This window comes from Nematolebias whitei, chromosome 8 (assembly GCF_014905685.2).
Source record: "Nematolebias whitei isolate Nwh7 chromosome 8, NemWhi1, whole genome shotgun sequence".
Classification (NCBI taxonomy): domain Eukaryota; kingdom Metazoa; phylum Chordata; class Actinopteri; order Cyprinodontiformes; family Rivulidae; genus Nematolebias; species Nematolebias whitei.
In genome coordinates, this window is record NC_056505.1 from 38215243 (window position 1) to 38227823 (window position 12581).

At 43.8% G+C, this 12581-nt stretch overlaps 1 protein-coding gene across 1 annotated transcript in view; it reads left to right on the forward strand.

Moving 5' to 3' along the window:
- The window catches only part of LOC119414139 (sarcoplasmic/endoplasmic reticulum calcium ATPase 2), a 30468-nt gene extending 18768 nt beyond the window's left edge, over positions 1–11700 (forward strand). Inside the window, exons 6-20 of the mRNA XM_037681264.1 lie at positions 110–190; positions 654–739; positions 1633–2097; positions 3148–3236; positions 3362–3464; positions 4435–4566; positions 4647–4766; positions 4842–5060; positions 5147–5482; positions 5605–5825; positions 7054–7256; positions 7362–7447; positions 7526–7659; positions 7756–7873; positions 11089–11700. Coding sequence (XP_037537192.1) covers positions 110–190; positions 654–739; positions 1633–2097; positions 3148–3236; positions 3362–3464; positions 4435–4566; positions 4647–4766; positions 4842–5060; positions 5147–5482; positions 5605–5825; positions 7054–7256; positions 7362–7447; positions 7526–7659; positions 7756–7873; positions 11089–11358 — 2663 coding nt within the window. The 3' untranslated portion in view covers positions 11359–11700. The remainder of the gene's footprint in view (positions 1–109; positions 191–653; positions 740–1632; positions 2098–3147; positions 3237–3361; positions 3465–4434; positions 4567–4646; positions 4767–4841; positions 5061–5146; positions 5483–5604; positions 5826–7053; positions 7257–7361; positions 7448–7525; positions 7660–7755; positions 7874–11088) is intronic.
- Positions 11701–12581: the final 881 nt, after the last annotated feature.

Genomic DNA, 12581 nt, shown 5'->3' on the forward strand with positions numbered 1-12581 from the left:
ACACACACACACACACACACACACACACACACACACACACACACACAGAGCAGGTGTGTGTCTTCATGCTCCTGGTGTCGTCTCTAACTGTGGGTGTGTTTGGTTCTAGTTGGAGACAAAGTGCCTGCTGACATTCGCATCTGTTCAATCAAATCAACAACTCTGAGAGTCGACCAGTCCATTCTGACAGGTGAGACTCGTCCTTTTCACACACACACATCCTGACAGCACACTTGTGTTTAAGTATTTATGTTTCTACGTTATAAGGCTTTATTTAGTGCTTGTTGCTTAGATAAATGAGCATGACAGCCCAAAAGGCCCATAATTTAGACAGTTGTTCACAGGATCAAAGTTTGTTTTTGAGAAATGCAAATGATAAATCTAAGATGTATTTGGCCGTTCACTACCTTGTAAGGGGGTGCAAGCATTAATTTAAACTTTACACCCTAATAATTTTAAAATAAAATATGAATCAATGTTTTCTCCTAATATAAAGACATAAAATATCAGTTTCACAAATAACAAGATAGTTTGACCTGGATGCAAAAAGGTCAATTGTATTATAACATTTAAAAATTGTCTTGGTAGAATAAACTTGTGTCAAACTCGAACCATCAAGCTGGTTTAACTGGTGTTCTGTGTTGTCCTCACAGGTGAATCTGTCTCTGTCATCAAACACACCGACCCTGTCCCCGACCCTCGAGCAGTCAACCAAGACAAGAAGAACATGCTCTTTTCTGTAAGAGAAAATATGCACACATTTCCTACATACTATTTTTTTTTGTCCCATCGCGGAGTGAAGACGGGGAGTTGGAAATACCCTCCGTCCGTCCGTTCATAGATGTGAGCGTGATAACTTGAAAAATAAGAAATGTGCCCGACCACTCCTTTTATGTTTTTGAGGAAACTATAATTTCTAGTTTTTATATATTGCTGAAAAGTATAGTTTCCTCAAATGATTGTGGTGGCCAAAGATTAATCTTTGGTGGCCTTGGCCACCATTGTCCACCCCCTGTCTCTGCCAGTGTGCATTGTGGTGGATAAAATTACTTTCTCCACTCGCCAGGACCCATCACTCTGTGCTGCCGCAGCCAAGGAGAAAAACCCATAAACCTACATCTATTCCTCTACACACTGTAACTCCTACTCACTTGAGCATCTTGCACCAAAAATGTTCAGGTTTCCACAAATTCCCCGTTCATTTCCAGTTCGCAACATCCATCCATTATTTTTACCCGCTTTTTCCTTTTCGGGTCACGGGGGTCACTGGTGTCCATATCCAGCAGTCACTGTGTGAGAGGTGGGGGACACCCTGGACAGGTCTCCAGTCCATCACAGAGACAAACTACCAATCAGTCTAACATGCATGTTTTTGTTCTGTGGGAGGAAACCGGAGTACCTGGAGAAAACCCACACATGCACAGAGAGAACATGCAAACTCCACCCAGAAAGGCACCTGGAACGGGATTTGAACTGACCTTCTCACTGGGAGGCAGCAGCTCTACCAACTGAGCCACCAACTACAAACATTCACTATTCAAATCCCTCAACAGCGGGGGCCATCAGTGTACAGCTTGTATTTATTTGTAATTTGTGCTCGGATGCGTGTGAACCTCCATGTTTGTGTTTCAGGGCACCAACATCGCAGCTGGAAAGGCTGTCGGCGTCGTCGTCTCTACTGGCGTTAACACGGAGATCGGTAAGATCCGTGACGAGATGGCAGCCACGGAGCAGGAGAAGACGCCTCTGCAGCAGAAGCTGGATGAGTTTGGTGAGCAGCTGTCCAAGGTTATTTCCCTCATCTGCGTCGCTGTGTGGATCATAAACATCGGACACTTCAACGACCCCGTTCACGGCGGTTCCTGGATCCGTGGAGCTGTTTACTACTTTAAGATTGCCGTGGCCCTGGCTGTAGCTGCCATCCCCGAAGGACTTCCTGCTGTGATCACGACCTGTCTGGCACTGGGAACTCGCCGCATGGCCAAGAAGAACGCTATTGTCCGTAGCTTGCCCTCTGTGGAGACCCTGGGCTGCACCTCCGTCATCTGCTCCGACAAAACGGGCACCCTGACCACCAACCAGATGTCTGTCTGCAGAGTGAGTCACCACACAAAACTGATGTTTGCTGTCTGTGCTTTATCATCTTTATGTGCCTGATGTTTGAGTAGACTCAGATGTAGGAGCAGTTTCCAGGGTTTTGAACAGGAGGATCAGGTGCTGCTGCTCCTCTTATCTACTCTGGCTCGCAATGCTTCTGTTGCATAACTGGTCTTGCGTCACCAAGCTGCAAACCAGCCACCCACCCTGTGCTTCGTTTTTATCTTTGTGTCTCTGTAAAACTTTTTAGCTGCTCGGCAACTCTCATAAAAACATTTATTAGAAACATTATTTTCAGCTTTTTGAATCAAACTGTTCAGATATCTATCGGCTGCGTGCTGCTTGTAATACTTAAAGACTGTTGAGTCTGCAGTTACTGTGGTACAGATGTGTTAAACTACTGAAAAGAGAAAACATCTGCTACCAGGGCAGGCAAACTGAAGGTCTAAAGGAGGTGTGCTAATCAAAATCACATTCCTGACTTGTAAGAATAAACAGTTGTATTAATTTATAAGTTGTGTGTCTGTTTTAAACACAGTGCTATAACCATGTGAGAAGAGTCAAACTTTGTGTTAGACAGTTTTAGTTCTGATAGCTGCTCGACTACATCGAATCTAATGGGATGAAATGTTCACGAGGTTGAGATTTATCAGAGTGAGACAGCGCTCTGAGGACGTGACTAATTGTCACCAACCGTTTTCTGATCATGTTCGATCCCTGCTGGTGTCTTGTGTTTATTCACACTGTGTGGGTGCAACAATCAAAGCTTCCCGACAGATCAGACCTGGTACTGTGACTTCATTCTTGTGGACATGGATCCTGTCTTCACCCAGACCTCCTGGCAGTCTCTCGTGTTTATTTATAAAAAACCTAAACACCCCGTACGTCCATTAGGCAGCAGGCACACTTTGTAACACGGCAGGATAAAACTCTCCACAAGAAGCTTCTCGGTTTCTCTTGTGCTTTCTGTGGTTGCCATCTGCCACTCTCTGACAGAATGTACCGATGTCTGTTTTTGGAACATAAAGATCAAACTCCTTTGATTTTCAGATGTTCGTTCTCAACAAAGCCGAAGGCGACAGCTGCTCTCTGTCAGAATTCACCATCACAGGATCTACCTACGCACCCGAGGGAGAAGTGTGAGTACTCTTCCAGCTTCTCTTAATGAGCAGCTGAAAGTTGAACCACAGAGAGACATTCAGTTTAGCAGAGGTAAATAGTGGCTCTTCTGTTTATATTAACTGTACATGGCACCTTCTTACAGGTACCAAGATGGCAAACCAGTGAAGTGCTCCCAGTATGATGCTTTGGTTGAACTGGCCACCATTTGTGCCTTGTGTAATGATTCCTCTCTGGACTTCAATGAGGTCTGTACCATACTTCAAGTGTCCAACAAATGCACACACGCTGCAAATATGAGTGTACTAAAACCAGTGGTGGCTGGTGGAGTTTTTTCCAGGGAGGGCTATAACTCCAAAATAGACATGTACCAAAACATATACTAAGATATCACACTAGTGTATCCTACCCTGTTGCCTTCATCAAGTTCAGATGAAGTGTTTATTTTCCCAAACATGGCTAGTCGCAATGCATTTTCCATGTGGATCCCAGATTGTTCATGCTGCTTTGCCTTTTCTAAAAAATGCTTTAAATCAGTCATACCCGTCTTAATCCATGCTGGGTCAGATCCTGATGTTTGAAAAAGGAGGCAGGGAAAGCAGAACAAAGCATTAGCCTTGCTACATGCAGTTAGCCAAGCCTTGTTGCTAAACCAGGTCCTGGAAAAAGACCGAGTGTACTGTCTCCCTCTGTCTTTGGACTGCTGATTAATTGTGATGTTCGGCTGATCAGGTCCGAGCTCTTTCACCTCTAGCTTCTCCTGACATGTTCTTCTCTCAAAAGGTATTGTTTTAAGTGACTTCACTGAATTATTTAATTTCTTTTGCTCCATTTCGCATCTCTATCCAATCGTCTCAAGCTGCATTCAGCTCTGGGCGCAGGAGAGTGCGCCCCAGAATGGTCCTAGCTCTTGTATTGAAAAGGAGCGGAAATGCATCACCAATCAGACAACGTCAATGAACGAAACAATTTTACTCTAACTATAAAATATTTATCTTGCACAACAAAAAAATATATATACATATATTTCAAAATATTGTTATTTTATTATTTCATTTTTATTTAAATGTTTAATGGCTTATTCAAGGTAATGTGGTGAGTGGTGGGGCGACGCCCTTGCGCCCTCTATTGGCCAGCTGTCACTGACTAAAACATATTCTAAGACGTGTTAGTTTTTATTGAGAGAAGAAATGAGCATTGATGGTTTTGATGTTCCAGGTGAAGGGTGTGTATGAGAAGGTCGGTGAGGCCACAGAGACGGCGCTGACCTGCCTAGTGGAGAAGATGAATGTCTTTGACAATGACGTCCACAGTCTGTCCAAGATTGACAGAGCCAACGCTTGCAACTCGGTGAGTGACAGCTGCCTCCACACCTCCCCGGTGCTCCCACTCAGCAGGTTTTTCCTCTGACTGTGCTCTCGTTGCTTCAGGTGATCAAACAGCTGATGAAGAAGGAGTGCACCCTTGAGTTCTCCAGAGACAGGAAGTCCATGTCTGTCTACTGCACCCCAAACAAATCCCGTTCCTCCATGGGCAAAATGTTTGTAAAGGTATGCTGAAAGAAACATGTACAGAGAGTCTGTAGGTTTCTGTTTGACGTTGTGTAAATCTGTTCCACCTCACAGGGAGCCCCAGAAGGAGTGATAGAGAGATGCACTCATGTCAGAGTGGGCAACAGCAAAGTTCCTCTCAGCCAAGGCATCAAAGAAAAGATCATGTCTGTTATTCGTGAGTACGGTACAGGACGTGACACCCTGAGGTGCTTGGCTCTGGCCACACGAGACAACCCCCCTAAAATGGACGACATGATTCTGTCTGAAACGGCCAAATTCACAGAGTACGAGGTAAATGGTCACTGCTTCAGTTCACCAGCTGCATTTTGATTTTACTTCTGGATCACTGGTTTACATCTCTGTCTGTATGTCTTCAGTCTGACCTCACATTCGTCGGCTGCGTTGGCATGTTGGACCCACCCAGACAGGAGGTGGCTGCCTCCATCAAGCTGTGCCGCCAGGCTGGCATTCGTGTCATCATGATCACAGGCGACAACAAGGGCACAGCTGTGGCTATTTGCCGCCGCATTGGCATCTTGACTGAGGACGACGACGTTGAGCGCATGGCCTTCACTGGACGGGAGTTTGACGAGCTGTCAGCCTACGCCCAGCGGGAGGCCGTGACCCAAGCCCGTTGTTTTGCCCGCGTCGAGCCTTCGCATAAGTCCAAGATTGTTGAGTTTTTGCAAAGATTTGATGAAATTACTGCCATGGTACGACGTCTGAGGCTCTGTCTCAGCATCAGTCATTTTAGTTTAAATGGACGTGAACATGTTAAATCCGTTTCTTGGGAGAGCTAAAATGGCTGCCTTGTGTAACTCGTGTTTATTTACAGACGGGGGACGGAGTGAATGATGCCCCTGCATTAAAGAAGGCAGAGATTGGCATCGCTATGGGCTCCGGCACAGCTGTGGCCAAGTCGGCCTCAGAGATGGTCCTGGCCGATGACAACTTTTCGTCCATAGTGGCTGCGGTGGAAGAAGGCCGAGCTATTTACAACAATATGAAGCAGTTCATAAGATACCTCATCTCCTCCAACGTGGGCGAGGTGGTGTGGTGAGTGTCCTCTGGAGCAAATGACCTTCAGTGTTCCTGGTGCTTTAGTCTGGGTATTATGTTGGGCCTATTCTGAGAGATTAGTTTATATTTATATAAAAAATAATACGTCAGTACAGTTTAAAAGTAATAAGATTTGTTTTTCTATTGCTCCAGTGTCATCAGTTTCTAAAGTTTTATATGCCCATCAAAGGCAGATAGTCCAGGGTCTGCTACCTGTGGCTCTTGGGCTCTTTGGTCCCACGGCTGAGACTCTTTGAAGGTTTCACCAAAACTACCATAAACTGTAGCTTTATTGATTTAGTTTTAGCAGTTTTTCTGTAAATTTCCTGCAAATGTTAGATTTCTATAACTGATACAAGGAGCGCAACATGCTGTTTACGACTTCCAGTCTTACAACTGGAATATTTCTCTCAAATCCACCAGAAATGATGTTGAATAGTTTTAGGACAAGTTGCATAAAAAAATATGGTGATTCCATGTGATAACAAGAATTAGAAAAATAAAACATACAGTCAAAACAAATTGTAGTTTTTGTTTTTAATTTAGGAATTCAACAAGTCACAGTTACTTATCCAATTAAATGGCCTAATTTTTATACACTTCACATTTATGCTTTATTACATCAAGTTTGATCATTAATTAATGTTTCCACAAATAAAAGGAGGACTCACAAAAACCTGCATACTGCAGTTTGAGTTCTTATTAAAAATGGTATAAACTATATTATTTTCTTTCTTTACATGAATGATTTTTTTTTCTTTTTGTCCTAAAATGTAAAAATATCAGAAAATGTTGAAAAATAACTGATATAGTTTGTTTTATAATGTCACCCTCACTGGCCAAAAACAAAAACCAACCAACACACTTGAAGAGGCCCATGGACCACCAGTTGATAATCACAGTTGTGGCAAGTTTTGTGGCTCCGGACATTTTTTATTTTATTTTTTATGGGGCAGAAATGTTCTTTTATCATAAAGGTTGACAACCCCTGGTACTGTCCGTACATCTGTAAGCTTGTCCGGCCCATAACTTCTGATTCACTCAAGATGATTTAACGGAACACCATACACAAATACATCATCACTAGACGGAGTGCCGTGTACACTATTCATCACCCCAGCATCAAACCAAGGTCTCAAATGGAGGTTAAATGTTATATAAGGTCTTAACGTTGCTGTTGTTTGTTGGCGGTGTATAATGTGTCTGTTTCTTCTGTCCCTGGCAGCATCTTCCTTACAGCAGCTTTGGGCTTCCCTGAGGCACTGATCCCAGTCCAGCTGCTCTGGGTCAATCTGGTGACGGACGGGCTCCCTGCCACCGCCCTCGGCTTCAACCCCCCTGACCTGGACATCATGGAGAAGCCCCCCCGCAACGCTAAAGAGCCTCTGATCTCTGGTTGGCTTTTCTTCAGATACTTGGCCATTGGAGGTTAGTTGATAACTAACAAGAAATGAGGGGTTAACTGTCTAGATTTGTTTATTTTTGTACAAACCATAAGCGGTATTTGATCATACGTGTTTGTTCTCCTCCCAGGTTATGTGGGGGCTGCCACTGTGGGAGCTGCGGCCTGGTGGTTTACCATCTCAGAGGATGGACCACAGCTCACTCTGTACCAGCTGGTAGGTTTGTCTGAGAGAGCATCCTTCTGCTCCTTGTGGCGTTTTTCTTTCCTCTCACTCCTCTGTCCTCCTCCCCAGAGCCACTTCCTCCAGTGTGGCCCAGACAACCCAGAATTTGACGGCTTGGACTGTCAGGTGTTTGAGTCGCCCTACCCAATGACCATGGCGCTGTCCGTGCTCGTCACAATCGAGATGTGCAACGCTCTGAACAGGTGACTAGGAGGAGGTCGTCACTGACGACATATCTACAGATGGGAAGCGTACAGACTGGGACACTAAATCAACATTTGTCCTCTCTCACTGTTCAGTCTGTCAGAGAACCAGTCCTTGCTGCGGATGCCTCCCTGGGAGAACATCTGGCTGCTGGGAGCCATCTGTCTATCCATGTCTCTCCACTTCCTCATCCTCTACGTGGAGCCACTGCCTGTGAGTTCTGCAAAATTATTTATCCAGGAATAAATTGACAAGACGGTCAAACTGGGACCCTGTGTACACAGTTTCATTCCACTACATGTACCACATGTGATGCGAATGACAAATAAAGAAACTCTGACTCTGACTCTGAAAGCTATAACCAAACATGTGGAGTTTGTCCTCGTGTGCGCCCTCTAATGGTCAAATGCATATATTACAGTTTCCTAGTTGAACTGATTTGTGCCATGGTGAGATGATGATGGGAAACTATACGGTAATTAGCATTAATATATTTAGTTTAATCACTCCTGTAGTTAGATATGTTATGTGCCTTAATGGTGTAGGTCACAGAAAGACAAACAAACTCAACAAAATAGAGAAAGAAATATGGACATTTATGTCTGACTAGTAAACAGAATAAAAGTAGAAACGGTGAAAATGACCTTGTTTTAAAGTAAACATTTTATTAACACAAATTAATAGCTTTAGAAATAAATTCATTCTGATTTATGTGCATTTATTTAAAAATGTAAGTGTCAAACTTATTCAGGGTGCTAATACATGTTTTGTTTAAAAAAAAAAAAGCTTGTCCTGTCTTGTTATACAGCTTAAAAAAGTTAAACTCCAAAACGTGTGTCTCCACTGAAGACAGTGTACTGCAACTTTTAGTAACATTATGCTGCATAACATCGACAGAAAACGCACAAAAACTTTTCATTCAACTTTTATTTATAGGTTAATCCCAATGAGCCTTGGGGACTCATTTACAAGAGAGACCTGAAAACTGTACAAAAACAGTGGAGATCAGTGGAATAAAAAGTATGAGGACAGCAGGACACATTAGACTGGTACAGGACATGTATGAGGACAGCAGGACAGTGGTGAGATGTGCTGTAGGAGTGACAGATAGCTTCAAGGTGGAGGTGGGAGTGCATCAAGGATCAGCTCTAAGCCCCTTCTTGTTTGCTCTGGTGATGGACCGACTAACAGGTGAGGTCAGGCAGGAATCCTCGTGGACTATGATGTTTGCAGATGACAGTGTGATCTGTGGTGAGAACAGGGAACAGGTGGAAGAGAACTTAGAGAGGTGGAGGTATGCACTTGAAAGAAGAGGAATGAAAGTCAGTCGTAGTAAGACAGAGTACATGTGTGTGAATGAGAGGGAGGAGGTGGAACACTGAGGCTACAAGGAGCAGAGGTTACAAAGGTGCAGGACTTCAAGTACTCGGGGTCCACTGTCAGGGAAATGAGGAGTGTGGTAAAGAGGTGAAGAAGAGAGTCCAGGCAGGATGAAGTGGGTGGAGAAAAGTTTCAGGAGTGATTTGTGACAAAAGGGTGTCAGCAAAGGTCAAAGAAAAAGTTTAAAGACAGTGGTGAGACCAGCTATGTTGTATGGTCTGGAGACAGAGACATGGACAAAAAGACAGGAGACAGAACTGGAAGTGTCAGAAATGAAGATGTTGAAGTTCTCCTTAGGAGAGACAAGGATGGAGAAGATTAGGAATGAGATCATCAGAGGTACAGCACAGGTTGAAACAACTGGGAGATAAAGTTAGGGAGGCCAGATTGAGATGGTTTGGACATGTCCAGAGGAGGGACAGTGGTTTGGACATGTCCAGAGGAGGGACAGTGGGTATACTGGTAGAAGGATAAATGTAGCTGCCAGGAAAAAGACAAAGAGCAGATATATGGATGCAGTTAGAGAGGACATGGAGGTAGATGGAGTGAGGACAGAGATGGAGGGAAAAGACTCGCTGCAGAGACCCTGAAGAGGGAACAGAAGAAAGAAGGAGCAAGACCGAAAGTTTTCTCAATTCTGCTCATAATGCAGAGAGAGCACTCAAGCTTCAGTTATATTTCAGCTCAACATCTGGTGTTTTGAACTTCTATCTCCTACACAAAACACTGTAGGAACATAAGACCACATCAGTCTTCTGCCCCTCACAGTTTAACATCTGTAAGGTCTGGCTTGTAGTTTTGACGCAGTGATTTATTTGTTTGAGGCTTAACTTTCATTTTTTGTTTCTGTCTCTTCTATGTTTGTTGTCAGGGAGTGACAGACCGAAGAATGTTGTTACCATGGGGATCATAATGAAAGCAACTTTAACTTTATTTTATTTTATTGCTTTTTTTATTGCTTTTTTTAAACAATTCCTTAACAGTAGATTATGACTAAGTTTATCAAAATGTTGCCATTTTTCTTAGTTCAGATTGTTACAAAGTTCAGTTTTGTTCTCTTTCCACAGTAGGTCACCAGAAAAATGTACCAGAGTTGAGTTTTGAGTTCGTACTGTACTTGCCGCTGTGCACGTCGCACCGCCGTATAAATCGCATCAGTCCATATTTGTCTAATAAAGTGGAAAAATCCATAAATACGTCACTTCGCCGTATACGATGCATCTATTATGTGTCACTGCTGATGCGTCGTGTTTGTTACGTGTCACCACTGACAACCTGGAAATGTGGGCCGGTGTTGTGCCAAAAATTGATTGGCTGCCAAATGGTGGCCGTGGGAGCGTGCACGGGAGGTCTTTAACAAGAATTTAAAAAGATTAACACTTAAAAACAATTATTTGTTTGCTCAAAATTATAGTAAAGGTGTGTCTCAGTCTAACTTTTACTTAATAAATGCACTTTGACTTTCAAATCAGCTGCATTTCAAAAGCCGATTTGCGGAAGCAAGAGTCCACAGAGGGATGACTCGCTGTGCATTTCTTCCAAATTTAACAAGATAACCACCTAAAAACAACTATTTTTTTGCTCGACTTTATAGTAAACGTGTCTCGGTTTAACTTTTCCTTAACAAATACACTTTAATGGTCAAATCAGCTGCATTTCTCCTGGATGGTGCAGTGAAATGCAGCTGATGTGATGTTTGCTCCAGGAGTTCCAGAGCGAGACGAAGGTGGCTGCTATGGCAAGTCAAGTGTCTCATTAATAGCCACTTTTACATTTTAATGAGACACTTGGCTTGCCATATTAGTCGAGGGCCCTCTAGTGGCTGAAAATGGTAGTGTTCCGTATTTTCCATGTCAGAATGAATGAAATCGTCCGTTCTCAGCCCAAAATTAGTTTATAATTATGGGAATAAAAACAAACGTGTTGCTTCGCTGTATAAGTTGCAGACATGCTAATTTATGCAAAAAACTGTGATTTATACAACGAAAATTACAGTAGTAGTTCTTGCAGACCTTTTTAGTTGTTAAAAGTAATTTTCTCTTCCCCAGGTCATCTTCCAGATCACCCCCCTGGATGTGACCCAGTGGATGATGGTGCTGAAGATCTCGCTGCCAGTCATCCTGCTGGACGAGCTGCTGAAGTTCGCAGCCAGGAACTACTTGGACCTCGGTAAACAGCGGGAGGAGCCGGCCCACAAAGGCTGCTACCTGTCTGCATGTGCCCAGGGCATCTCCTGGCCCTTTGTGGCCCTCTCCCTGCCCCTGCTGCTGTGGATCTACAGCACCGACACTAACGTGTCTGCCATCTTGTGGCCCTGACTGACTCCAGAACACTCCCCTCCCCTCACACCAGTGTGACGTGGACATTAACACACACATCTAACACCTTACTGTAAACACTCACCTGTTCTGACCTCACCTGCCTGCTGTGTTTACATTTCAGTGAAACATGGTTTCAGGTGGGGGTGGGCTGTGATCCAGAGTTTAATTTTGACTGGTTAAGACATTCAAATGTTCTTTTATCACCTAAACATCGGCCGTACAGAGAATGTAAACAATTTTGTATAAACATTTTGTAATTTGGGGCAACGGGGGACACGAGGAGGAAACCTTTATGTTCAAGCAGGACGAGACCGTGACGAATGAAGAGAACAAAACTAGAGGGGCTGCTCGGAAAATTTGAGCCTCGTGTAAAAGTTCAATTTATTTATTTATTTATTTTTGCCAATAATTTCAGAAATTGAAACTCGTATTGCATGGCTTAGTTTCATAAAGTGAAATATTTCAAGCCTTTCTTGTTATTTTCATGATTATTTCTTACAAATAATGAAAACCAACATTCAGTGTGTCAGGAAATGAGAATCTTCCACAGCCAGATGTTGGTACCTTTGTCAGTGCGGACAGGAGCCGAGTCCATCCATCCATCCATCCATCCATTCATCCATCATCTTTACCCGCTTCTTCCTTTTCGGGTCACGGGGGTCACTGGTGCCCATGTCCAGCAGTCACTGTGCAAGAGGTGTGGGACACCCTGGACTGGTCTCCAGTCCATCACAGGGACACATAGAGACAAACAGCCATTCACTCTCTCACTCACACCTAGGGACAATTTAGAGTTACCAATCAGCCTAACATGCATGTTGTTGGTCTGTGGGAGGAAACTGGAGCACCCTTCTGCTGGAAGATGAAACCAGCATCTCCATTAAGATCGTCAGCAGCACGAAGCAAGAAGTCTCTAAAATGTCCTGCTAGATGCTGCGTGGACTGTGGACTTCAGAGAACACAGTGCACCAGCAGAGGACATGGACCCAAACCATCCGTGACTGTGGAAACTTCTCTCTGGACTTCAGCAACATGGATTCTGGACCTCTCTCCTCTTCCTCCAGACTCTGGGACCTTGATTTATAAATGACATGAACATTTGCTTTAATCTGAAAAGAGGACATTGGACACAGAGAGACAGTCCAGTTCTTGTTGTCCTCAGCAGGTAAGACGTTTCTGATGTTGTCTCTGGTTCAGGAGTGGCTGGACTTGAGGAATGA